Source organism: Arthroderma uncinatum, assembly GCF_011692745.1.
Source record: "Arthroderma uncinatum strain CBS 119779 chromosome Unknown scaffold2, whole genome shotgun sequence".
Taxonomy (NCBI): Eukaryota; Fungi; Ascomycota; class Eurotiomycetes; order Onygenales; family Arthrodermataceae; genus Arthroderma; species Arthroderma uncinatum.
This window is the reverse complement of record NW_022983864.1, coordinates 1553539-1579012: the sequence shown is the minus strand read 5'-3', so window position 1 is coordinate 1579012 and position 25474 is coordinate 1553539. Positions and strand designations below refer to the sequence as shown.

Genomic DNA, 25474 nt, shown 5'->3' with positions numbered 1-25474 from the left:
GGAGGCCACAAGCCGAAGAAAGATAGGTTAGGCAGTAGGGAATTCATGGCGGCGATGTATCCTTGCCAATATTTCTAGATAGTCCCTCTCGTTCTCCGGCGTGAGGAACCCGTGTCTGATAAAGAAATCTATGAGAACAAGGGCGCAATTTGGTTTAAATTCGCCATTCGACAATGCCTCCTTTACCTGTTCGATACTCCATAGCTGGAACTCCTCCACCTCGGTATCGCACGGTTTGAGCACCACACTAGGGTCGAGCGGCAGGTCATAGACATACTCGCATTCCGGCTGCAACAGTCCTGTCTCACCACCGGCCCTCTCGTCACGGACATAGGTATACGTTATGCATCCACAGGACTTTGCGTCTCGTCGCACGATGTCTTCTGGAAGTGATGCTTCTTCCATCGCCTCGCGGACCAGGCTTTCAAAGGGTTCTTCTCCGGTAGCGATCCCACCGCCAACGGTATTGTCTAGCATTCCGGGATACGTCTGCTTTGTCCTCGAACGTCTTGGAACCCATATCTGAATACCCTTTTCCGGGTCTTTGGTATACGCCGTCATATGAACTCCATAGCTCAGAATCCCAAACAGGCTGCTACCCGCTCGTTCAACACTGGCAACCAGTTCCTTTTGCGGGCCGTAGATTGGGTATAGCTCATTCCGCCAGCCCTTGAGAACCTCAAAATTCCCACTCTTCGCAGCTGTCTCTAGAGTCTGGGCTAGGACGGCACTTCGCTCGGCCTCCGTAGCACCCTTGGGAACAAGCAGTGTAACCGTCCGTGATTCACTGTCAACGTCCCAGTGTTCCTTTGGCCAGGGGAATTTCTCCACTATAGAGTTGAGGACGAGTCCAAAAGTTTCATTGTAGCCAGAGATCTTGAATGCATGGTAGTTTGCTATATATTTCTGATAGTCTGCGGGGTTGTCATGGTAGTAAGGGAATCTACTCCGACAGTTAGACTAAGGGATCACAATTAGAGAATAAACACTCACGCATCACACTCATTGATAAGATCCAGGTTGGACTTCCCCATCTTTGCAAGCAGTCAGCCAGAACGTCGCTGTCTTCGTCTCTTTCTTCCTCTTTCATCTTGTTCATCCATCCACTTGAATATATATAGTCACGTGGTCATATCATGATCTCATTGTGCAGTCTTTTATCGATAAGCATCCTAGTACCTTTTTTTTTGTTTTGATCGCTTGGTTTCTTCCATCTTCGACGCGGATCTAGCATAAGACCTGATGATATCCCCTGGTTCGCCGTCCGTAGAGGACCCTAGCAGCTCACGTACGACCTCTATACCCTGCCACTAACGCCTGGGCTTAGCTTGTGAGAGTTGAGACTCGAGTTAAACCGTCTCTCACTTCTCCCAGCCGTCATTCGTTCTCTAGAATCATGTTTTCTGTCGTCCTACCAGGAAGGCCATGTCTCACTGAAGCCGTTCCAATACAGCCAGACCCTAATACGCCTCCAACGAACTTTGCATTCACATTCCCAGCTGCGCCAAAATTCTCCCATATCGTTGTTTTCCTGTTACCGGGAGTCACCCTTCCTTCAGATGCCGCTGCCGCAGTGTACATACAGTTCCCAAACCAGTCTTCGAACACAACCCTGGGCAATGGGCAGCAACAGCAGCAACCCGAGTTCCGCTTCCTGGGAGCAATCGCCAACGAGAAGCCGTCAGCCATATTCAAAGTCAGCATCCCCGGTTCCCAGAAGCCAATGACAGAAGCAGAGCAGGAGAATGAAATGATGGACGAAGGGGCCGCTAATGTAAACGTTGCTAATCCAAATGCCACCATCACCTTGGGGATATCAATCGAGTCAACTCAAATGGTTCGCGAGAAGCTGGCTACCTTGCAACAATCACAAGCGCAGCCGTCGACGGGCATGGAGCTCGTGAGGCTGGCTGGTCAATCATCACCACGACCAAACGTGTCGACGAAAGTTCTAGCACAAAGGATTATTGGAAATGCATTTAATTTCCTCGCTAGTTTTGCGGCATCAGACCCCCGAGCACAGGGGGAGGAGGTCGTCCCACTGAAAAGCTTTAGGGACTGGTGGGCGAAATTCGAGAGAAGGATCGATTCTGATCCAGGATTTCTAGAGAGAGAAGGCAACTGAGAAAAAAATATCTAATGATAATCGGTGGCAACGGATGCAGGGCTGCATATTTTATGACTGGTTTGAAGAGGAGGCTGTATGATTTATAATTCGTGCGATGGTGATATGTTTATTTGCGTATTCGGTCTCTTGATCAGCGGTGGAAGGCTCTCGGTCTATCGTCTTGGGTATAAAAAGTCCGTTATATGATGTGTGACGTCCATCTTCCGGGTGCCAATGGCCCATCAGACATGCTGCTGGATAATATACCCATGATCTTTTTGTCCAGCGGTTTAACACTCTACTCTTTCTAGCTAAAGAGTTTCTTATTGGCACTATTAGCTCTTTTTGAGCCGTATTGAAAACTAATCTGATCGGCTTTTACCAAATTATTCTCGGCCAGCTCTAGCAATATAAAGTAGAGGTATTCAATTTGCACTGCTTGTCGTAATTTCATATATACGTATACTTTATATCTCGTCTACTTGTCTAAAGTGTATAGAACCCGCCTCTTGACCATTTAGCAACATCCGAGATGTCTATCCCTTACTCTTCAGCCAAGAACTTCACAAATGCTTGTCCAATAAGGACGCCATCCTGTTTGTTGCCAATGACTTTCATGGCCTCATCGAAGACGTCTGGGGGGTAGTTTGCCTTTCTGGTCTGCATAATCTCCATAACTATATCTTTGTCGAACTCGGGATGACCTTGGACGGAGATAAATTTACGGGGAGAATACATGCCTTGGATGGCACACTTGGGAGTCGAAGCGAGGCAGACGACGTTCGGCGGGAGATCAAACACGATGTCACGGTGCATTTCCATGATGCTCTATTCATTCAGAATCACGTTAGTTTATCCGCCTTCAATGCCATCGGTGTATGAAGGTCTATCAAAGGTAGACATACCAGTTGTTCCACGCCAAATATCTCCTTGCCCTTGTCGGTCAGGGTGAGAGGATGTACAGCTGCCTCCCAGCCTGCGTCACTACGACCGACCTTGACACCAAGCGCTCGTCCGATGATCTGATGGCCGAAGCACACTCCGATCACTCGAACTCGGTCCTGGGCGAGGGCTTTTGCGGTAAACTCGACGAGCTTCACGATCCAAGGCGTGGAGTCAAAAGCATCGGACTCTAGGAGAATATTCATATTAGCATCCATAGACGATTTTGATAGATATGGAAATAGACAACATACTCGACCCGGTGATCAGGATAGCATCAACATCCTCCAAGGCCGGATAGGCCTCTTTCACGACGTCATACTCAGATACTTCCAATCCAGCTTCAGGATCGATGATATCTGGTCTGTTCAAGGCCTTCGTGGACTCTCCCAGCAGGAACTTGAACAAACCGCCGAAAGTTCCGTATTTTTCCTCCGTCTTAGGCAGCGGATAGTCGCACTTAAGGACGGCAACGCGGATTGGACGTCTCATCTGGCCGGTTCTTCTTCTGAGCTTCTATCTAAGAATCAGACTTGCTGGTGTCGGAGCAAACTCGGGAATGCAGCATCCCCCACTGAAGTGATGAAGGTGACACGCCCTTTGCCTCCTTTTGCGCCGGAACTCAAAGCCGGGGGAGGGGTGAGGGGCTCTTTTTCTTTTTATACGGAGATGGAGCCGTTTAACTAGATAATCTGGTGGTTTGGTCCACAGGTTGGATTCTACCCAGATGTCCGGCATCAAACCCCTTCCACGATATACTCTACCCCCGACTCTTCTCTTCTCTTCTCTTCTCTTGAACAAGAATCAGGAATCAACGGCAGTAGCTTACTCATCATTAGGCTGGGATTTGGATTGCAGCTGTTCAGGAACAGGGGGCAAAGGAGTCTATTGCCATACGGAGGACAGGACTTCGATAGTGACATGCATCTCTATACCTAGATCATCTGAGCGATCGACTTGGAGAGAGAGATAAGATGGTTCACCTCGTATGGCTCCACGCAAGCGATGGCCGGCTTGCTAGCATCTGAGAATATACCATTTTAGGGCGTTCCACATCCTGGCAAGCAGCGGTCAATCAGTCAATCAGCGTCTTTATCAAAAAAATTAGCCACAGGATATGCGGTATCCTGTGCGACTCGCGGTTCCTTCGGCATAGTATTTCGTAATATGCGAAGGATGGCTGAATATAAAAAGGCCAGGGGTTGGCCGTGTGCTGCTGGATCGAGCGTGTTGACTGCTGTCGTTGCGGTCAACGTCCATCTGAAGCCACAATCCAATATCGTACGGGGCGCCGCCGGACGATACACCCAGACTTCAGCATGACCGCTCCAACGTCTAGACATGATGCCGATGAGACGACGTCCCTTCTTCGCCCAGGGTTCAACGATGCGGCGTCAGCTGTCGTCGACGAGGAGGCTGCAGATTTCGACCTTGCCAAAGTCCAGTCCATCGTCAGTATAGGCGGAACCGAGCCATTTCCAGACCTGATACCTGGCGACAGCCCTTATGCATCAACCGAAGCGAAGCCAGATGCACATCCTCACTTTATCAACGTCACTCACGCGGAATTCTGGGGAGTGTTCTCCGGTATTCTCTTCTCCTGGCTGCTGGCGAACTTCGACTCGACTCTGATGGCCTCCATTCACCCGGCCGTGACTTCGCATTTCCACGCAGCCAACTCTGCATCATGGCTTTCTACCGTCTTTTTGTTAACTTCCACCGCATTCCAGCCCGTGTTTGGTCGAATCTCAGATGTCTTTGGCAGACGACCGGTCTATCTATTTGCGGTTGTTACATTTTTCATTACGACGGCATGGTGTGCTACCGCTCAGAGCATCGGCAGCTTCATTGCTGCTCGTGCCATTTGTGGCCTGGGAGCTGGAGGGGTCATATCGGTCGGAATGATCATCAGCTCTGATCTTGTCCGCGTTGAATATAGAGGGACATATCAGTCCTATCTCAACCTTGCTTACGGGACCGGTTCGTCACTTGGTGTTGCTTGCGGCGGCTATATAGCAGACACCCTAGGATGGAGAGCTGCCTTTGGCATACAACTACCCTTCATCTTTCTTTACATGGTGTTGGCATACTTTACGGTCCCTTCGACTCTAGGCCCAGAGTTAGCCCGTAATGAGGGTTGGACCCTTAAACAGGGGATCAACACTCTCGACCTAAAGGGGTCGTTTTTGCTAGTTAGCGGAGTTACAACTTTGTTGCTGGCAATGAATCTTGGAGGAAACGTTCTACCATGGCATCACCCACTGGTGATATCGTCCCTCGTGATGTTTTTCCTTTGCGTGGTGCCATTTCTGATGGTGGAAGCAAAAGCCACACGACCCGTCATGCCGTTGGAACTCCTATCCAAATTCCCCCAGGCTAATCTGATCATTTCAAATTTCTTTGGAAACATGGTCATAAATACTGTCTTATTCAACGTACCGCTATTCTTCCAGGCCGTGAAGCTAGAATCACTAACTACCTCTGGGCTCAGGATTCTTACATCTTGCCTGGCACTCACGGTAACCAGCGTCTCCACGGGGTTTTTCATCACCTGGAGTCGACGATTGAAACCCACGATTATACTGGGGAATGTCTGTTTCGTCATTGCAGGTATAGTCACCGGCTGCCTGACAAGGAGTACTCCAGGCTGGCTGGCTATGCTCGCTCTGATCCCTTCTAGCTTCGGCCAGGGATTCGCATTCCCAACAACATTGGTGTCTACACTTGCTATTAGCCCTCAAGCGGAGCAAGCTGTCACCACTACCACCCTTGGGCTGTTCCGAAGTTTAGGATCAGTCTTTGGTATTGCGGTCAGTAGCTGGACACTCCAGAACTCCCTTCTGTTCTATCTCAAGCAGACGGTCACGGGCGACGATAAAGCAGACATTATTAGACGGGTTCGCGAGTCCATTACCGAGATATCTCACCTGGATCCAGTCCATCGGGACCAGGGTATGTTGAACTTTGGCCTCTCTACATATGTTTTCAATAGTCCTCGATGCTGACAAGGCCTGTTCTAGTTATTGGAGCGTACGAGCAGGCGCTCCGCCTAACCTTTATAATTGGCGTCCTCTGGGCCTGGGTGTCACTGTTCATCGTGCTGCCCGTCAAGCTGCCTCGCCTAGGCCGAAAGCCATGAGCTCTACATTTTCAGTAGTCCGTTCAGATATATCACATGAGGCGTGGTGTTTTATTTGACAGTTTTAGAGTACAGGGGCGTACTATTTTTTGGCAGCTCGCTCCATGCATCCGTACATGCTCCATAGAGAGGACAAATTCGGCTAAAAGTACATTCATTCTTAAGCATATAACCCCATTTGACCATCCGATCACCCGCCTATTTAGTAGCACGAGAATAAAAAAAGAAAGAAAAGCTGGATGTTTGTCCCCCCCCCAGGCCAGATCCGAATGTGATCTCCTAATCGTATGCTCAACCCCAGGAAAATTGGATGATTACTCTCATCGCCGTCGAATAGAAGGAGAGAATGCATCTCGATCGAAGTTCATCATAATTAGAAAACGAAAGTCTAGCTCCCAAGAACCGTAACCTTGGGTTACCAGGCGTAGAACGTTACCTACTGGCAAGGGGGCGGTCCTGGGCCTATATTTCCGAGTTTTAAGCTAGGGAGTGTGATGGTATTTCTTGTGCTTCTCCAGCTCAACCAACCCGCCGTCTTCAATGGACACCGCACTCGATATATTCACCTCTGACCTCCCGGAGTAAGGCCCTGTCCGATTCGACGCGTGTTTATATATGCATATATTGATTAACAGATCTCCCCGTCTCTAGATACGAAGCCGACTACGCCATTCGTGGGTGCGAGTTACCAAGATCCCATCCGACGCAGCTTGCAAGTACGACATCCAGTACTAAGCCCTATGGGCCGTCCGAATTGACCAGTCATCATTGAGGTGGATTGCAGATATCCGCGGCAGGATTTGCGACTGTTAGCCTGATCCCCCGGCTGGCAAGCTGAGAATGCGATAGGGTTGGCAATTCGAACGAACGGGGACTCCCACACGCAACTCCCCCGTCGCCTAGCCGATTAGAAGCAGAAGGGCGCTCGGGAATAGGCATCTTTGGATATTCCCACGGTATCTAGCCTACTCGTATGAGTTAGATATCCATGGCATCCGGTCTTGGTCGGCAATTGCTGCAGGACAACGACTTCGACTCGCCACTAGCCCTGTCACCCTCGAATGCGATACCTTCGCTGGCCGAAAGTAATGAGATCAGAGGCTCCTATCAACTCCTACCAGCCGCTCAGGGCACTGGGCAGGGAGCTGGGCAGCGGAAGAATAACGGGAAGAAAGATGCTGGTGGAGGAGATGAGGCTTCGGCAGCTACAACCGCAGGCGGCAGCCCAAGTACGGCAAAGGCTGCGGCGACGCCAAAGCCGAAGCGAGTCAGAACGGGGTGCTTAACCTGCAGAGAACGGCATCTCAAGTGTGACGAGGCCGTCCCACGATGTCTGAATTGCCAGAAATCGGATAGAAAATGCAAGCGTGGTGTGAGGCTCAATTTTATTGACACACAGGTTGCTGCACCGCCATATGCTGCGCCTTCTCCCCAGACATGGCAGGTGAACTTCCGGGACGAGTCGAGAGAGATAGCTTCTGAGTACTTGGGCGGATCTGAGAGGTACCATCCTATAAGAAACGAAGAGTTCATAAAGGCGCCAGGATTCGGGTTTTCGAATATGATGGGATTTCCAATCTCTTCCCATCAGGGCCTAACCAATGCGCCGTCCCTACTGTCATTTCCTGAAGCCCCGTCCGCTGAAGGGTATGAATCTATGTTTCAGACTACTCAACAATCATCTTCTTCTAACCATGTAGTTCAAGATCACCCCATGCCACAACCACCTGTGCTGACACTGAAACCACCAAGGGACCCAAGGCCGTGTCTAAATTCTCCGGAAGAGGTGCTTCTTATGCAGGTATTTGTGGAAGAGGTCGGGCTATGGATGGATTCAATGGATGCCATGAAACATGTACGTATCCCGAATCAAGTACTCTGTTCATCTACATGCTCGGAAATAAGGCTTACTTACTTACTTGTGTAGTTTACCCGTATCATACCGTTCTATGCTCTAGGCGAGCCAATGCTACTGAATGCTCTTTTAGCATGTGGTGCTCGCCATTTACATCTTGTAAATTCGACATACAAAGAGGAGAAAGCTTTATATTACTACAATTCGGCCACCCAAGATCTTCTCAGATATCTCCAAAACCCTAATCGCGACTCTGCACTTTCCGCTACCACAGCTGTTGTCCTCAATGTTTATGAGATCATGTCAACGAAGGCGACGCAGCGGATGAACCACATAGCTGGCGCTCGAGCTCTCATCAAGGAATGCCATTGGGACGGGAAATCACCTGGAGTCGGTGGTGCATGCTTTTGGCTAAATGTCGGGATGGAACTACTAAGCTGTCTTCATTATAATTGGAGGTTAGCTTGGGACCCAGATACCTGGGGTGTGGACATGAATATGATCCCAGCCCATCCGAATATCGTCGGCAACGAAGAATTATGGACACACAGAATTGTATATATCTGTGCAAAGGTCGCTAACTTTCGAGCAACGACCCCTCAGCCTCTGCTGCATGATAGGCAGAGCCATGAGGTTGACCTAGGCCGTCAAAGCGATGAGTGGAATAGAATAAAAGACTGGTGTGATGAGTGGGAGAGGTGTGTTCCTCGATCGATGCGGCCGCTTGGGTACCTGCAATCATGGCAGTCAAAGACGAAGTCGTCTTTTCCCGAGGTTTGGTGAGTTCACCCACGCCCCTTGAGTAGGGCAGCTCATATTTGTCTATATGGCCATCACACTTATGCTAATCAGGATTAGGTTGGTAAAACGATCTTCTGTTGTGGCTCGATTGTTTTATCACACATCCTGTCTTCTCCTTGCGAAAATTCATCCTACGGAATCCCAATTTAGCGAAGCAATGCTTGCAACGCAACAAAGCCACGCGTATGACATATGTGGCATAGTGGCTCATGTTAAAGATAGGTAAGGTTTGCCCTGATATCTAACCACTGGCTTAAATGTTGCAAATTCTCTGTTCGTCCAATATTTATTTGTAGGCAATACTGATTTTTTTTTCTGTCCAGAGGGGTCGCTAGCGTTTCCATTCGCTGCCTTATTATTGCAGCTGAATGTCTTGTCAACCGCGTCTCGCAGGAACAGGTACTGGAAATCATGGGCAAAATTCTTAAAGAGACAGGATGGCAAATTGGCTCTCTCCAGCAGGACTTGGTGGAAAAATGGGGATGGAATGTCAAAGCCGACCAGGCCCAGGTGATACCACAGGACCAGCACCAGCACCAGCAGCATCAACACCAACCTACAATATCTTCGATTCCCACAACTACCACCACCGCATCCTCCTTAAATCTGAACTCTTCACTAGTACCCCCCGAGGTAGAGCTTGCCCCACCTCGACCTAGTATGCCGCAGGGGATTGTAAATCCAATGATGGCAGCTGCAGATTTTAATGCAGCAAATCATCCATATCAAAGCCATTATGTTGCACCACAAAACAATCCCCAGGGCAACTACCAATATGGCCACTATTGATTCTTTCGACGAACGATGAGTGAGAGGTCGGAAATTGCATGGGTTTTGGAAATTTTTACCATGGTCTTCCCCTATCTATTTCCGCCTAAATAGATGGCGCACGATTTTCAAAGACGGAAACCAACGCCCTCTAACTCTAGTTTACTATTAATATATCATTCTCGGTATCATTTTCTTTCCGGTCATCCTCATTCTCTGGCGTTTTGATGGACCAAAATTTACAGATTTAATATTTTCGTTACTGTTGTTAAGGCTTCCGGTGGGCGAGTTCATGAGTTTTGTATGTAGATATCAGCGGGCTTGGAACGGCACGGGACTCAGAGCATATTGTTTTTCGAGGAAATGGGAAATGAAATGCATATATGTTATATTACCGTCTCTCTCTATTTCCCTCTCTAGAGTACATATTCATTACTCCCTTGGTGCATTTGTAGATGAAGTTCTAACCTACGCTCAATAAATAGCCTAACGTTGACAAAGGAACAAAGGCCAAGACTCTTTTCTCAATCAACTTCAACCAATATAAAACTACATTTAGCAAACAACCATACCGGTTATGTAAAGAGACCGTATGATCGTTCGGTTTAAATCCACCTAGGAGATAATAATAACCCCCTAGCAATACCTTTCCCCGATTGATCTTCCCAGGAACCATGGCAACCGAGGAGTCGTCGTCCTTCGCCAACAAAAGCTCGTCTGAGCAAGGACAGAAACTCCCCCCTGCCACCCCTATTTATGTTCTTAGGGGGCATACGAGCCCAATACACTCCCTCAACTTCTATAGCAAGAACTCCAGGCTCATTTCTGGCGATGCTGACGGATGGGTGGTTGTGTGGAACATGACTAGCAAGCGAGCGGTTGCATGCTGGAAAGCTCATGACGGGGCCATCTTAGGTGTTACTGGAGTTGGCGTTGAGCTTCAAGCCGGTCTAGAGAAGAGAATATTTACGTGGGTTTTTACCAGATACTCCAGTCTCTATATACGCATCACTAACATCTTGTTATATGACTTTATGTGAGTTTAGACATGGGAGAGACCATAAACTCTGCGTCTGGAGATTGAATGACAAAGATGAAGATGTCGTGGGAAACAAATTACCCGTTGACACGCAAAGCGACGACCAAGAGCGGAATGAACCATGGCTAATCCATTCTCTTTCCGTCAATGCTTTGAACTTCTGTCCTTTTGGGTACTGTTTCCTCCCAGCAAAGAATGAGCCTCAGCCCGGAGGGGCCGTCGAACCTGAAGGACAATCTAAATCACCATTACCGCCTCAAATGCTTCTTGCTGTTCCAAATGCCTTGAATACCGGTGGGCTTGATATTTTCCATCTACCCTCTGAGAGACGCCTATGTGTTATCTCACCAGACGACAAAATCAACACTGGTATGGTCATGGCTCTTGAAATATTCATTCCTCCTCAGAGCGATGAAATATATATCGTTTCTGGTTACGAGGACGGAAGTGCAATGGTTCATGCTTGTCGAGGGCCAATTGATTGTTCAGCCACGGCGGAACAGGCACAGCCTGGCTCATCGTGGAGTTGGGAGTTATTATACACAAGCCGCCCGCACTCACAACCGGTCCTGTCTCTCGATATAACACCTTCCTCGGAAAGAGATTACTTTATCACGTCATCCGCCGATGCAATGATTATAAAGCATCCAATTCCAAAACTGCCACCCCTAGAACCCGATGTCACCAATATAGGTAGTGGAGTGGAAACAATGCATTTGAAAACTAATAATACCAAACATGCCGGACAACAAGGGTTGAGAATCCGGTCTGATAATAAAATCTTCGCCACTGCTGGATGGGACAATAGGATTCGAGTTTACAGCTGCAAGTCGATGAAAGAATTGGCAGTTTTGAAATGGCATAAAGAAGGATGCTACTCTATCGCACTTGCGGACGTTGACATGGATGCTAGTGACATAAAAATCTCCGATACCACAGACACCAGTTCAAACCAAGAAAGTGACAGCACCGCACTTATATCCAGGAATGAACCGCGTTCGCTTTCTGCTATCAAGCAACAGAGAAGTATCAAAGCGCAATTAACGCATTGGATTGCAGCTGGCTCGAAGGATGGAAAAATCTCGCTATGGGATATATACTAATCGGATATACATACAACACCGCTCAAACATGAGAAATATTTTCGCCGTCTACTCATTGCGTCTACTCTTAGGCAATATTGAACTCGTTCGCTGCCGTCATGTGCTCTCTCATCTTCTTCCGCATCCTTTGAGCCGCGCTGTCATTGCTAGGGCCGGAATCATTCTTCTTATCACCAGCGCCGATCGCCCTATTGGCCTTGAATGCCTTCGTCGTTTCCTCCTTGCCAGTTCGAAGACCAGGAACGTTGATCTTTGTTGGTCTATCTCGTAATCCGAACCCTTTCGCCAAATGACCTAGATGAAGATCCTTTATGTTGAAAAATTCCCTCTCGCTAGCAATATGAGTCGCGTACGCACGAATATGAGACTGGAACGCCCGTCGAGCCATTTCAAGGATGGTGGGATTATCCAGGGTCCAACGCTCTATATCTAGCTGGAATTCAGTGGCAGCCTCTTCCCATCCCTTGCCTGCGGCGTTGTTGTTCCTGCCAAACCCTCGCTTCAGGATGTCGTTCGCATCACTGCGAGTCACAGCCTTGTCATTATCATCACGATACCCACGTTTTAAAACTTTGATATAACCTTCTTCACTCCCGGGGAGAAGAAAGATTAAAGCGCGACCATCACGCCCTAATCGAGCTGTACGTCCGATACGATGAAGGTGATCATCAGCGGAAAATGCTGGATCATACTCGATGACAAAGTCGACGTTTGGTAGATCGAGACCACGGGATGCGACATCTGTGCAGATTAATACGGAGGTATCCTTTTGTTTAGCGAATGCGGCAAGCGTAGCGGTTCGAACGTGCTGGGGAAGTGAGCCATGGAGCTTATGTAGAACTACCGAGTTTGTCGGATTTGATAGCGTTGGGCATTGAGCCACAGTGCCTTGTAAAGATGCATTAGGAGCGGGTGCCTCTTCGGAATCCGAACCTTCCTCCTCTTTCTCATCGTTTTCTTCTTTATCCTCTTTTCCTTTTCTCTCTCTTTTCTCCTTCTTCTCCTTCTTCTCTCTCTTCTCTTTCTTCTCCTTGTCACCACCTTCGTCTATAGCAGGTTTGTTTGGCTTCCTGCTAAATACCTCGAAATGGTAGTCCACAGAATCCGCACAAGAAACAAATACAATAGCCTTCATAACCGTCCCCTTGCGTGCAAAGGTACTTTTAAGGAGTGCTGTTAAGGCGACAAGCCGAAGTTTCGATGCAACTATCGCGAACGACTGCTTAAGTTGAGCTGGTGCTGAGAATTCCGAGTCCTTCTGTGCACCGCCGGTTTCAGAGGCGTTTTCTTCCGCTTCGTCGGCCGGGTCAGCCTGTATGTGTACAGCGTCCTTCAAACTCATCTCCCCCAAACGTTGAACATTCATCTTCAACGTAGCAGAACATAATATTGTCAGTCTCCTCGAAGGAAGGTTTGCAATCTTTGACGTAGGCCGCCTTTTTGAGTCCAGCTTTTTAATTATTCCTTGAATCTCTTCTTCGAAGCCCAATTCCATCAGTCTATCACCTTCGTCTAGCACAAGCCACCTAACAAGGCCCACGTCAAGGACTTGGGTATTATCTAGATGATCTGCAAGTCGTCCGGGAGTCGCAACGAGGATGTTCAGCCCCTTTCTTAGCCTGGCCTTTTCTGATTTTTTCTTCTCTCCACCAATAACGGTACCGGCCACGAGCCAGTGGGCACAATTCAACAATCCATCAAGCACCACCGATATCTGTTTGCAAAGTTCTCGTGTTGGCGCAAGGATAATCGCAAATAAACCAGAGTCCCTATGGATTGGAGTAGATGACCCTTGACCTCCTTCTGCGCTTTTCGGGCCAGACAAGTCCATTAACCGCTGAACCAAGGGCAGAAGGTATGCCAATGTCTTTCCAGAGCCAGTCTCCGCCTGTATAAACCCATCGCAATTTTCCTTCAATAGCTGTGTGATCGAACTCTTTTGAATAGCGGTAGGGTTTTTCAAGTTTAATTTCGTCAGTAAATGCGCCGCTAGTTCTGGCGACAGGCCGAGGGAGGTGAAGGTATCAATTCCGTCAACAAGAGGGGCGTTAGACGCCTTTGGAGCTTCTGAATCATCTTGCGCCGCAGTCGCATCCGTTGGAGAGGCGGTCGTAGCAACGGGATTGTACGAGAAAAGCGACGAGATGACTTCTCTTTGTGGGCCATTAGCATATCTGCTGCTAGCATTATTCGGAGTCCCGGTTATCGTAGCACTGCTTGGTTGAAAATCCCCATTATTGAGTCTCTGTCGCTTGGGTGGACGGTTGGGCGCGCCTCCATGGTCTCTGTCTTCTCTTCTTGCGGCCTGGCTATTATCCCCTGCAGTATTTGGCTGTTGCGATTTTTTATGTCGATGGTCAGCGATTTTTTTGGCGACGAGACGGTCCTTCCACTTCCCGCCTCTAAATTTCTGTTGCGAGCTGATAATCCCGTCCCCCACGTCAAAGTTCATAAGCATGCCATCGTCCGCCATGATGAAGAGCAAGCGAGAGGAAGAGATAGCTGTTCGTTGTTCTGTCTGTTGCTCTGCCTGTCTTTTGGCTTGAAGAAGATGAAGAATTTAGGGTTTACAGAAATTTTGGTTAGTTTTTACCCTACTGCTGAGCCCTAATTTCCGCATTCGGCCAATATGTAGACTATGGACTTCAATTAAATAGCAAAAGATTATGCATTAACACTCTAGTAATAGGTATCTGTCTATCCAGGCTTCTTCCTTTATAACAGCAGTATATCCTCCCAGCGTAGGTAAACACAAGTCCACCATGGCGTAACCCAATGAAGGAAATCAAGACGAGGGCTGCAAGATAATGTTATCAATCAGTCTCACGGGAACCGAGCCTCCTCCAAGTCCGCAGTCTTCCCCCGGCTGTGGCTCTTCCAATGGATGCATCTTCACGGCGCCGCTCAAAACCGCGCCCCTTGATTCATCAACACATTCTAACTCATCCAACGAACACGGGTCAGCGAGAGAGATGTAGTCCACCTCGAATTTCACTCGCTTAGATGCAGGAAGAAGCTCTTGCTCTGCTAACACGGCATTTGCAATAGCATAGGCCGCTCCAAGAATAGCCATTCGTGATTTTTCTCCTGACCGATAGACACTCTCCGCCTCTCTTAGAGCGCGGGATAGAACGAGGCCAGCTTTCCGCCGTCTAGTGCCGAGGTACACGTTTCGGGAGCTCATCGCAAGGCCCTCTGGCTCTCTTGTGGTAGGGCCAACCCTAACATCGGTATCTATATGGAGATCCTGCACCATGCGCTTTATAATAATAGATTGTTGCACATCTTTCTGGCCAAAGTAGACACGGTCAGGAGTGAGAATGTTGAAGAGTTTGGTGCACACGGTAGCAACGCCACGGAAAAAGACAGGTCTCGAGGCGCCTTCGAGTTTATTCGCGAGTGGTGTTATCGTAACGAAGCTGCCGTCCCCGTTCAACTCGGAGGTGGGAGGCAGAGTGGGATAGACGACTTTGGTAGTGGGGGCAAAAATTGCTGTGATACGGCCAGAATTAGACGCTGCGTTTGCTCCAAACTCCGTGTTCAACGTTTCTAGTTTCTGCAAGTCTTCGTTCCATGTTCGAGGGTAGCTATCCAGATCCTCGTTTACACCAAACTGGGTCGGGTTCACATATATGCTGACAACAACATCTGTGTTTTCTCGGGCAGCTTGTCGAACTAGCGATATATGGCCATCATGCAGAGCGCCCATTGTAGGTACAAAGCCCACCGTCCGGCCGGAGAGGAGGAGGTCTCTCCTGTACTTCCGAACCGGTGCTACATCCCGAAAGACGGCGATCGTGGACTGGGAGGCGTATTGACGATAGCCGGCAAAGCCCTGAAGCTTTTTAGGCAGCACTAACAACGAATATATTAGCTACATACCATGATTTCGTTAACGGGGGCGCTCAATGGCTCACTTGAGACTCTTCTTGCCCACATCATGACTATGGCTAGGATTAATCTTTATCGAGCTCAAGGGTCAGATTCATCTAGAAAAAGAAAGACGGGCGTGGTTGCCAGCAGCTTCGGCTCTACATCCTAGGTCGATTGAAGAGTTTTCACAGTCAGCCCCAAGGCAGCTCGCGCATCTATCGTGATGTCTTCTGCGGCGTTGCTGTAATCCCTTTCCACTTTCTTCCTTACTAAAAAAGAAACTCCGGCGTCTTTTTTTCCGTTGGTCATGTGACACGACCCGCTGGCCCGAGGTTAGTTTGCGGGCAAATGAATCAGCAAAAGAAAGTACAAAAGGACGCAGGAACAGGAGGAACAGGCCAGGACAGGAACAGGAACAGGAGCAGCGCTGGCATAACGGCTGCAGACTGATATGAGGACGGCAGGCCTGCATGCGTTTTGGCTGTCTCTTCTCTTTTCTTCCGTCGCTATCTAGAACCACGACTGATATGCGGTGGACGAGGTAATTGACGTCTGTTTACCCCATACTCATACTCCATACTCTACTCCATACATCTCCATCTTAATCGCAAGAATGCCGGCAAAAGAAGCCGCTGGAGATGTTCCAAAGTTGGCGCCGGACCTTGAGATCGTGGGAGATCAGGTCAGAATCCAGCCAACTGGCTTCACGGGCGGGCTGGAAGGGACAGATGGCATCACGGAGCGACGGCTGATGCACCAGATGGGCCGATTTCGAGAGAACCCCTTCGACTTTTTACGAGAAATCAGCCTGTTCGTGTCAGGGACAGGGTGGCGTGCATACGACGATTTCATTGGCCAGCCTATCTTCTACTCCGGCTTCAGCGAGAAGATGAAGTCCTCGGTAGCTAGCCATTCGGCCCTTGTTAGCAAAATTGAAGAGCTGGCGGAGCTGCAAGTCAAGACCGAGGAGAAGGAAGGATTGTTAACCCTCACCTCCCCGGCCAGTTCGAGCTCTAACGGAGGGCGCAATGTTGACCCCCGCACCAGGAGGAAGGAGGAGATTGCGGCGAATCTACGAGAGGTCGTTGATACCATGTTGGATAACATGATTTGCAAGATGGAAAGCAAATCCTTTATCCGGGGAGCCTATTATGTCACGACACAGGCTTTAACTCGAGCGTACCATCAAGGTAGGTAGTTTGCTTCAGCTGTTTCCAGTGAACAAAATGCATAATAACAGATGTATAGGAATCCACGTGTCTAGTGAAGAAGTGCTACGGCTTAGGTCTGTCGCTGAAGAGGCAGCGAAGAAGAAACAGTCGATCGTTTTCTTGCCATGTCACAAGTCTCACGTCGATTACGCTTCTCTTCAGGTTATCTGCTACCGTCTAGGGATTGCGCTCCCTGTCGTTGTAGCTGGCGATAACCTGAATATTCCTCTACTGGGAAGCTTCTTGCAGCATGCAGGTATGTTTAGAGGTGATATTAAGACGTTTCGACCGTTTCTAATGATACTTTAGGTGCTATGTGGATTCGTCGCAAATTTGGTAATGATCCATTGTATCATGTGCTTGTTCAAGCATACATTGATACGCTCCTGAGTAACGGTCACAACTTTGAATGTTTCGTCGAGGGTGGTAGGTCTCGAACGGGAAAGCTGCTACCACCGAAATACGGCATTCTTAGATATATATTGGATAGTGTTGGTTCCGGTCGGGTGGAGGATGCGCTTATATGCCCTGTTAGCACGCAGTATGACAAGGTCATCGAGACCGAATCCTACATAAGTGAGCTCCTAGGCCAACCAAAACAGAAAGAGAACCTGAGGGACTTCATTTCAGCGTCATCTGTGCTATCTCTGAAACTTGGCCGGATCGATGTTCGATTCCACGAACCATGGAGTTTGAGAGAATTCATTACCCAGCAAACAACCAGAATACACCGAGCGCCCACTGAGAAAAACCTCATGTCGAACATTGGCGCTGATGAACGGGCTCGAATCCTTCGCACTTTTGGCTATCGTGTCCTTTCCCAGATCAACGATGCCTCGGTTATCATGCCCACTGCGCTTGTCGGTACGGTCCTCTTGACGCTAAGAGGTAGAGGCGTTGGTAAGGCCGAACTGTCTCGACGAGTGGATTGGCTATGTGGCCGTGTCAAGGAAAAGGGCGGGCGGGTTGCTCATTTCTATAGGGCACCGACGGAGCAGGTTGTAGAACGTGCTCTGGACGTGCTGGGCCCTAAACTTGTCGGGAGAACCGTTGGCCTTGCGGAAGAAACCTTCTATGTGGTTGATCGGTTCCAGCTATCCTTCTATCGAAACATGACTATCCACCTCTTTATCCCAGAGGCACTGGTGTCGGTCGCACTGTATAGTCGGGTCAAGCAAGGTGGTGGGCCTTCCAACCAAACAATATCTTACGACGAACTCCTTACCCAGGTATCATTTTTGTCTCAGGTATGTATCTTGTGTCTCCCAACCCATCACTATAGGAGCTAACGGATATGGCAGCTATTCCGAGGTGAATTTATTTTCCCTCCAGAAGGTCTAACGGCCAACCTTGAGAAGTCGCTGCTTGGCCTCGAACGGGGAAATGTGATCAAGGTTACAAGAGATGAATCGAATGTTCCCCAGATGATTGAACTCAGTGAACAAGAGCGTAAATGTGGTCGTGAAAACTACGATTTCTACTGCTTCCTCTTATGGCCGTTTATCGAGGCTTGCTGGCTTGGGACGGTTTCCCTTACCGGTCTAGCACCACCACTCGCAGACCCAGAGAATGTTTGGGTTGACATGAACAAGGCGCAGAATAACGCTCAATTAGTAAGTTTAGAGCCTTGACATGGTAGGAGTTCGCCTGCTAACGACGGCAATGTAGCTTGGAAAAACGCTATATCACCAAGGAGACCTGTCGTACATTGAAGCCGTGAACAAGGAGATTCTAAAGAACTCCTATCAACGCTTCGAGGAAGAGGGCATCATCATCACCGCCAAGAGTAAAGAAACTCGTGAGCCACCGACGATGCGCCTCGCGCCAGACTGGACACCCGAGCGGGATCCTGAGACAGGCAAGCTGCTTCCCCATGGGAAACTATGGGAGTTTATTCGTATGATTGCTCAATCACGACGTGAAGGGTGAGTAATTGACAGAACTTGAATTTTTGCGTGTATAAACCCCTCCCGTTCGACGTTCTAGCTAACACTTGTAACTAGGAAAAATCGCCGTGACGGGGAAACCATCTCTTCACGCGTCCTTGAGCTAAGCGATACCATGGGTCGGTCTCTCTTCCAGAACGCGAGGCCGGTCAAGCCCGCTGGCGCTGGAGGAGAAGTTGAACTGTCCTCGCAGATATTAAGACGGCGAACAATCGATACAGCGTCAAAGCTATAGCCGATCCAGCCGCTGTAGTAAGGGGATGTGTGCCTTGCCATGCTATGCTCTATTACGTGTAAATAAATAACTAGTAAATCACTAGTTGACAAGTATATTAATATTTAAATCTACCTAAATCTTCCATACTCTAATGACACCATGTCTCTCACTTCACTCCATATAGAAGCAGCCGTTGATATCTCGCCAAAAGAGGAAGTAGGGTGTCTCATCACGTGCTGACTGCTGACTGACTTCTGACTCATCCAACTTACGCGTCCTTGAAAACTTTGGTCTTGGCGCCAAGAAATGCGGTCATCGAGCTTTCTCCAAGTTTTGTCTCAACTTTTGTCTCACTCACAACTCCCTGGTTTCCTCCCCGTCGATGCATTGCGCCCGTAATTGGCTGTCTTAATTCCTCCTGGTCCTGCGTTTTGTTCCCCTCTACCGTTGCAGTTTATAAGGACGACCCTTTCTACCCCGCCGTTCGTTTATCAGATAACCGCGCGTTCCTGCGGAAGTTCAGGACACGAGCGCGAGCGCAGATCCCGTTTCAGCCCTTTTCTCGAGAGCCAACTACCCAGACACGATTCGATAATCCCATATTCCTTCCGTTGCCACTGATGCTGGCATCATTCCTTCGGCTGTATTAATTCCGTTTAAATCACTCTGACCGTATCCCTGAGGCGACAGAAGTTATGGTGACGAGGATATATTGATATTCATCTGATCTCGAAGATATGGGGAAGTGTATGTACCGCCAATGTGTTTCATATGCCGCGGCTGCCTTGTCGCAGTCTTTTTTATCTTAGACTGGTTTCGCTAACAGATGCGTTTGTCGCTTGTTTAGGGAAGTATTCGATAGTCTTGGACGCCGGATCGTCCGTAAGTTGCCCGCTATACCTGACGCTTCATACGTTTGAGAACGAGCATAGCTAAAAGTATGCGATTCTTGGGTACCAGGGGACGAGAGCACACATCTATCGATGGCCTAAGAAAGCGCACAAGGGCGCCGCTAGCAAGGAGCTAGAACAGCTGCCTCATATCGAAACAACCAAGGAATGGACGAAGAAAATAAAGCCTGGTACGGAACGCTTGCGGGTGACCCTTTTATGCATACAATGCTTGTCTTAATGCTAATTTACACTGTTAGGAGTTTCGACGTTCGCCAAAAAGCCCGAAAAGATTGGCCCTGATCATCTTCACGACCTCCTCAAGCATGTTCACGGCATAATTCCCCAAGGCGCGGTCGAGGATACACCCATCTTCCTCCTCGCGACAGCTGGTATGCGATTGCTGCCGGAAAACGAACAGAAACAAATTCTCCACAACATATGCTCCTACATTGACGACAATTCTGATTTCCTGTTACCGGACTGTGATGCCCATGTCAAGGTCATTGATGGGAAAACCGAAGGTCTCTACGGCTGGATTGCAACAAATTATCTCCTTGGTGGGTTTGATGAACCAAAGGCCCACAACCATGGTAAAAGCCATCACACCTATGGGTTTCTCGATATGGGTGGTGCATCTGCACAGCTAGCATTTGCACCAAACTCGACAGAAGCAAGAAAACACGCGAACGATCTGACATTACTGCGCCTGAGAACCCTTAACGGCCAGTCAAACGATTACGGGGTCTTCGTCACGTCCTGGCTTGGATTCGGTGTTCGCGAAGCAAGATCTCGCTATGTGAAAGCTTTATTGAAAGGAACGCCTGGCGGCACAGTCGATAGGAAGCGCCCTGATCCATGCCTTCCAGACGGTTTGCGCACAACTCTAGAGGGAACCGTGCTCCCACCAGATGGTCCGGTAGCTGGCACAGATCCATACCTAGTAGGCAACGGGAAATTTGAAGAATGCTTGCGCGAAACGATCCCCTTGCTCGCCAAAGATGTGCCGTGCGAGGATGAACCTTGTCTTTTGAACGGAGTGCACGTCCCTGCAATTGACTTTGATGTCAATCACTTTGTCGGTATTAGTGAATATTGGCATACCACTCATGAAATATTCGAGATGGGCCACCAGGACAAGGCATACGACTTCAAAACCTATCAAACGCGTGTCAAGGAGTTTTGTTCAACACCATGGAGTTCGATCAAAGAGGGTATTGAACAGAAGAAATGGGGTAAAGTCGACCAAGAAACCGCATTTGAAGTTTGCTTCAAGGCAGCGTGGATCGTTAACATCCTTCACGATGGCATCGGCATACCACGCATCGGGCTCGAGGCTACCCCCAGCCATGGCAAGAGTGGCACCGAACAGCTCGCCGAACACGGTAAACATGGCAAACAGAAAGGTTACCTGGATCCATTCCAGGCGGTAAATAAGATCAATTCAACCGAAGTGAGTTGGACCCTAGGGAAAGCTGTCCTCTATGCGTCATCACAGGTTCCTGGCCCCAAGGGCGGTTTACCAGTGGGATTCGGCAGCAACGTTCCAGGCAAAATCCCAGAGGATTTCGAATACCCCAGCTCAAACCATCCCCATATCCCCGCGCCTCCCAGCTCCGGTAAGAACGGTACAAGTGAGCACTGGCATGATTCCTTGTTCGATGGAGAGTCTTCCCGCCGTATTCCAGGGCTATTACTCTTTGGTCTAATCGTCTTGATCGTCATATTCTTCCTCTTCGGTCGAGAACGCCGGTCCCGCATCTATCACAAATTAGGCCTACGGTTCGGACGTGGTAACGGCGGAAGCAGCCCTAGAAGAAAGGCCCCCTTTTTCAGAGGAAAGATCCCCTTCTTCTCTCGGCGCGGAGCAGGAACCTCGTATGAGCGTGTCCTTGAAGAAGGAGATCACCCAGAATTCGAGCTTGGAAGTATGGACTCCGATGAAGATTCTCAATCTTCTTTATCGCCGACTTCAGCAGTAATGGGCAGCCGGCCAGTTAGTCGAAGCCATCATCTTCAGAGCCCAAAATTTAACTTTGACAATTCGTCTTCGCTCAGCATTGCGAGCAATAATAACTCCATGGACAGACGGGGACTTGTGATCAGAACCGAAAGCAGGGAGAGGTTATTCCCGCCTGCCCTTGCGCCGACGACTACTGGTCGCAAGTCTCGGGCAACGAGTCCTATTCGACATTCAACGCCACTTACGAATGCTTAGATGCTACCTATTCCCCCTTCCGCTTCGTCGTTTGCTCTTCATTCATGCTTGTATATAGTACCGGTGTTCGGGCTAGGTGTTTCAGCTGGGTCAAAACTGTTCGGTTTATGCACATCGGGATATTTCGTTGGGATGCGATGTGATATTTATATTCTGCCCGTACGAAGTTATATGTATATATCAATCTTTTATTATCTAGACGCACCACTCTCAAGGCAGTGTTACCTTGGTACAAATATTATTATTTTAATCCTTACCATTGAAACACGACTCTGCTTCCTGGTAGATTAAACTATGCAAGTGCCATTGAATATTATTGATCGAACCTTGTTCCGGATTTTCGTAGAACAACCCTTTTTTAACACCGGTTTTAAATATAGAAACAACACCATACATATTGAAATACCCCAACCCAATGATTAAGCTCATGTCATATCTTTCTTAAGACATCTCAACATCATTATCACCATCGATCTCATCAGCAGCACCACGCGGTATTCGCCCTTCGTTCAACTCCTTTTCCAGCCTTGTGATTTCCTGCAAACTCTTGGCTTCTCTAATCATCTTCTCAACTCGCTTTCGCTCCTCGGGCGTCAGCTTGACTCGTAGTGGCTTCTCGCTGCCCGTACCGCCTGTCGAGGAGGAGGCAGTCGTATCGGCTGCTGCAGATATGTCGAAGGCACGGGACTTTATTCCTAGGATCTTCGAAGCTAGGGCTGTTGGTTGTTTGGTTGACGCTCCAAAAAGCTCCTTTGCTTTTTCACGTTCGACATCTTTCACTTTCTGATAATCCAAAAACCGTATTGTAGGATTGATCCAGATGATCCAATATCGGTAATGCTAGAAATAAAAAAGATACGGCATTAGCGCTCGGGCCTGAAATGTGTCTATGTCTATCAAGTGGGGTGTTTTCTCATACCTCTTTCCTCGTCACTGGGTTCTCTAATAGGCTTAAATGGGTCAACTTGGGAAAAGTCTTGAGTGGTTCTAAATCCGCTAGCTCTGAAAAGTTGTTTGCTGTGAGGACAAGGGTTGTCAGGTTCGGAATTGACGTGGCTAGCGAGGGTTGGATGTGGGAAACGCGATTCCGGGCGAGTAGGAGAGATCGTAGTCGTGGCGAGAAAGGGAAGTTAGATATCGAGGAGATGCTGTTGTCGGTGAAATCGATCGCATCGTGATCCTAAGTTGAGCCAGGTTAGCTTCTATAAATACAAGAGCTAGAAGTTGCGATACTACTCACCTTTGCGGCGCCAAAATTCTCAATAACGGGAATCTTGTGTCCTATAAGGTCCGTCCCCGGAAGGAAATAACGATAGTATCAATGCAGCTCCATTTGTGTGTTTGTTTTTTGGTATACCAAAACATGGGAAAGAAAAAGTGTAGTATCTGGTTCTTTTCAGATTGACTGGGTGCTTTCTCTGTCATTACGCACCTCGAAGATCTAGCTCGCGCTCTTTTAATGGGTTGAGGTACGAGAGTGAATTCTGGATCAATTCAACTGTGAGACGCATCTTTGTCTGCTGTGTCCTCTGTTCGCTGGGTCTCGAGGGGCTGGAATAATATCTTGATCTTGACTGCTAACTTGTTATCGAAGCTCGAAATGCGCGATGAGAGAAGAAGTTCGACGTCACGTGCTGCTTATCTAGATCGAGGCAAACGAGACAAACTTCACTACTCGGTAAACATATAAGATATAAACATAGTACAAGATATCTCATGCTGTTAGATAGATATCTTATACCGTAGATAGATATAGACTATATCTGATGCGCTTCTATCGTCGTGCATCGTATCGTAGGCAGTATGTCCCTCGGTTGATGTCTCGCACAGTAGAAACGCACAACTCAGTTAGTCAGGCTACTAGCATCCAATTACTACAGCCCGTCCCTTGCATCGCCAACTACACGGCCTGCGTACCTGCAAACAATTGTGACACTTCTGCACTTTCTCTGCCCCCCAGTGATAGGAATTATTGGGAAGCCGGAATCCAACAAGCGGGTCTCTGTGGCGTAATTGGCTAGCGCGTACGACTGTTAAGAACTTCAAGATAAGAAGTTCGGTCATCGTAAGGCTGGAAGTTCGAGCCTTCCCAGGGACGGATTCCTTTTTTTTTGCTATTTTCCTAGCTTCACCAAGGCCGGAGACGGGCGGCTGGCGGACGGGCGAGCCTGGCGGGCTAAAATTATACCCACTCACGGCGCAATTCAGCTTCAGTCTAGGCGGGCACGAAGATCCCTACATTTATTGAGAAGGATATACCTATACTCGTTGAAGATATAGAGGGAAAAGCAGAAGAGAATACCCAGCTCTGAGAGTCCTAGGCAAAGGCTTCAAAATTATACCGTGCTGGCGTCTATTATCAGGCAGGAAACTATTCGGTACGCAGTATTAGCCATGTCACGGTCCACTCCTAAGGCACCATGGCGCTCCCGCTTCGAAGAACATATTCCAGTTACAGGCAATCCATTGTTATCCCTTGCGACTGTGTCTCGGCATTCACATGGCAACGCTTTCCCGCGTGTCAGGACCTGCGTTCTCCGTGGCTTCTTCGCAGGCTTGGACCTACATCCGGATGCAAGGCGGGATATGAAATCAGCTTCAGGTCTGGCTGGAGGACCTGGGCTTGAAGAATCAGGGAAAGACGATGATGATGCATCCTATCTTAATCCTAGGAAGTATGAGAGCGACCTGTTGACAATTACTACTGATGTTCGATCGGAGAAGGTCGGCCATATCATGACGGACGTCGATGGTGAGGTAGGAGGACCAGTTGAATGCCTCTTTTGGTCACCCAAAGTGTGTGTACAGTGGAGGCTAAAGGGGAAAGCGTATATTATTGGTGGTGATAGCTCGGATCGTATGGAATTGAAAGCTCGAGAGGAGATTGAAAAGTCGATGCGATTACGCGGGGAGGGAGATACCAGTACATCTGGAACGGGATCAGATAGGCCATGGAGCTGGGAGACAGAAATCACTACCCATTTTGCCAATCTGTCTCCTGGTATGAGAGGTATGGACTTTGACCTCCGTTCATAGGTTTATGTCTATATGACTGAGTCTTTTATTCTAACATACGTTTTGTAGGAACCTTTATGCAGGATCTTCCTGGCGCGCCCAAGTCTGGCCCAGCATCTACTCCACAAGAAGCCCCAGGCGGTGGAAAGGCAGTGAGTGACTTACATGAGCCTATGGCAAGGAAGAACTTCAGGGTCGTGGTTATTAAACCTGAAGAAGTGGAATACATCCATGACGAGGGTACGGGAAACAGCAAGAACGAGAGGTTTAGATGGGAGTTGGTATCTTCCGACAGCTCTACCGGGGGAGATGGACAGTGGCACTGGAAGGAGGAAGAGTTATGGCCATAA

The 25474-nt window shown here is 48.6% G+C and overlaps 10 protein-coding genes across 10 annotated transcripts; 5 read left to right on the top strand and 5 right to left on the bottom strand.

The window, feature by feature from the left end:
• Window positions 1-27: 27 nt before the first annotated feature.
• GIQ15_02418 (thiamine pyrophosphokinase) lies at window positions 28-1034 on the bottom strand (the record flags this gene model as incomplete). Its single annotated transcript, XM_033549835.1, has 2 exons — window positions 28-943; window positions 994-1034. The coding sequence occupies 2 exons, from the start codon at window positions 1032-1034 to the stop codon at window positions 28-30; spliced, it is 957 nt and encodes a 318-aa protein (XP_033406996.1).
• Window positions 1035-1396: 362 nt separating this feature from the next.
• Window positions 1397-2125, top strand: GIQ15_02417 (DUF775 domain-containing protein; the record flags this gene model as incomplete). The annotated part of the gene is made up of 1 exon (XM_033549834.1): window positions 1397-2125. One exon carries the CDS (start codon window positions 1397-1399, stop codon window positions 2123-2125), a length of 729 nt encoding a protein of 242 aa, XP_033406995.1.
• A 525-nt stretch (window positions 2126-2650) lies between these two features.
• On the bottom strand, window positions 2651-3541 carry GIQ15_02416 (GMP synthase; the record flags this gene model as incomplete). The annotated part of the gene is made up of 3 exons (XM_033549833.1): window positions 2651-2935; window positions 3013-3239; window positions 3304-3541. The coding sequence occupies 3 exons, from the start codon at window positions 3539-3541 to the stop codon at window positions 2651-2653; spliced, it is 750 nt and encodes a 249-aa protein (XP_033406994.1).
• An 827-nt stretch (window positions 3542-4368) lies between these two features.
• On the top strand, window positions 4369-6188 carry GIQ15_02415 (multidrug resistance protein fnx1; the record flags this gene model as incomplete). Its single annotated transcript, XM_033549832.1, has 2 exons — window positions 4369-6001; window positions 6070-6188. 2 exons carry the CDS (start codon window positions 4369-4371, stop codon window positions 6186-6188), a joined length of 1752 nt encoding a protein of 583 aa, XP_033406993.1.
• A 5633-nt stretch (window positions 6189-11821) lies between these two features.
• Window positions 11822-14227, bottom strand: GIQ15_02414 (ATP-dependent RNA helicase DBP7; the record flags this gene model as incomplete). Its single annotated transcript, XM_033549831.1, has 1 exon — window positions 11822-14227. One exon carries the CDS (start codon window positions 14225-14227, stop codon window positions 11822-11824), a length of 2406 nt encoding a protein of 801 aa, XP_033406992.1.
• Window positions 14228-14539: 312 nt separating this feature from the next.
• On the bottom strand, window positions 14540-15639 carry GIQ15_02413 (pantothenate synthetase; the record flags this gene model as incomplete). Its single annotated transcript, XM_033549830.1, has 2 exons — window positions 14540-15589; window positions 15637-15639. The coding sequence occupies 2 exons, from the start codon at window positions 15637-15639 to the stop codon at window positions 14540-14542; spliced, it is 1053 nt and encodes a 350-aa protein (XP_033406991.1).
• Window positions 15640-16240: 601 nt separating this feature from the next.
• On the top strand, window positions 16241-19019 carry GIQ15_02412 (acyltransferase; the record flags this gene model as incomplete). Its single annotated transcript, XM_033549829.1, has 6 exons — window positions 16241-16817; window positions 16876-17094; window positions 17148-18085; window positions 18140-18451; window positions 18507-18763; window positions 18842-19019. The coding sequence occupies 6 exons, from the start codon at window positions 16241-16243 to the stop codon at window positions 19017-19019; spliced, it is 2481 nt and encodes an 826-aa protein (XP_033406990.1).
• A 719-nt stretch (window positions 19020-19738) lies between these two features.
• GIQ15_02411 (uncharacterized protein) lies at window positions 19739-22109 on the top strand (the record flags this gene model as incomplete). Its single annotated transcript, XM_033549828.1, has 4 exons — window positions 19739-19748; window positions 19828-19883; window positions 19962-20082; window positions 20152-22109. 4 exons carry the CDS (start codon window positions 19739-19741, stop codon window positions 22107-22109), a joined length of 2145 nt encoding a protein of 714 aa, XP_033406989.1.
• Window positions 22110-22550: 441 nt separating this feature from the next.
• Window positions 22551-23620, bottom strand: GIQ15_02410 (U2 small nuclear ribonucleoprotein A; the record flags this gene model as incomplete). Its single annotated transcript, XM_033549827.1, has 4 exons — window positions 22551-22949; window positions 23029-23289; window positions 23350-23390; window positions 23542-23620. The coding sequence occupies 4 exons, from the start codon at window positions 23618-23620 to the stop codon at window positions 22551-22553; spliced, it is 780 nt and encodes a 259-aa protein (XP_033406988.1).
• Window positions 23621-24503: 883 nt separating this feature from the next.
• GIQ15_02409 (uncharacterized protein) lies at window positions 24504-25474 on the top strand (the record flags this gene model as incomplete). The annotated part of the gene is made up of 3 exons (XM_033549826.1): window positions 24504-24866; window positions 24918-25110; window positions 25194-25474. The coding sequence occupies 3 exons, from the start codon at window positions 24504-24506 to the stop codon at window positions 25472-25474; spliced, it is 837 nt and encodes a 278-aa protein (XP_033406987.1).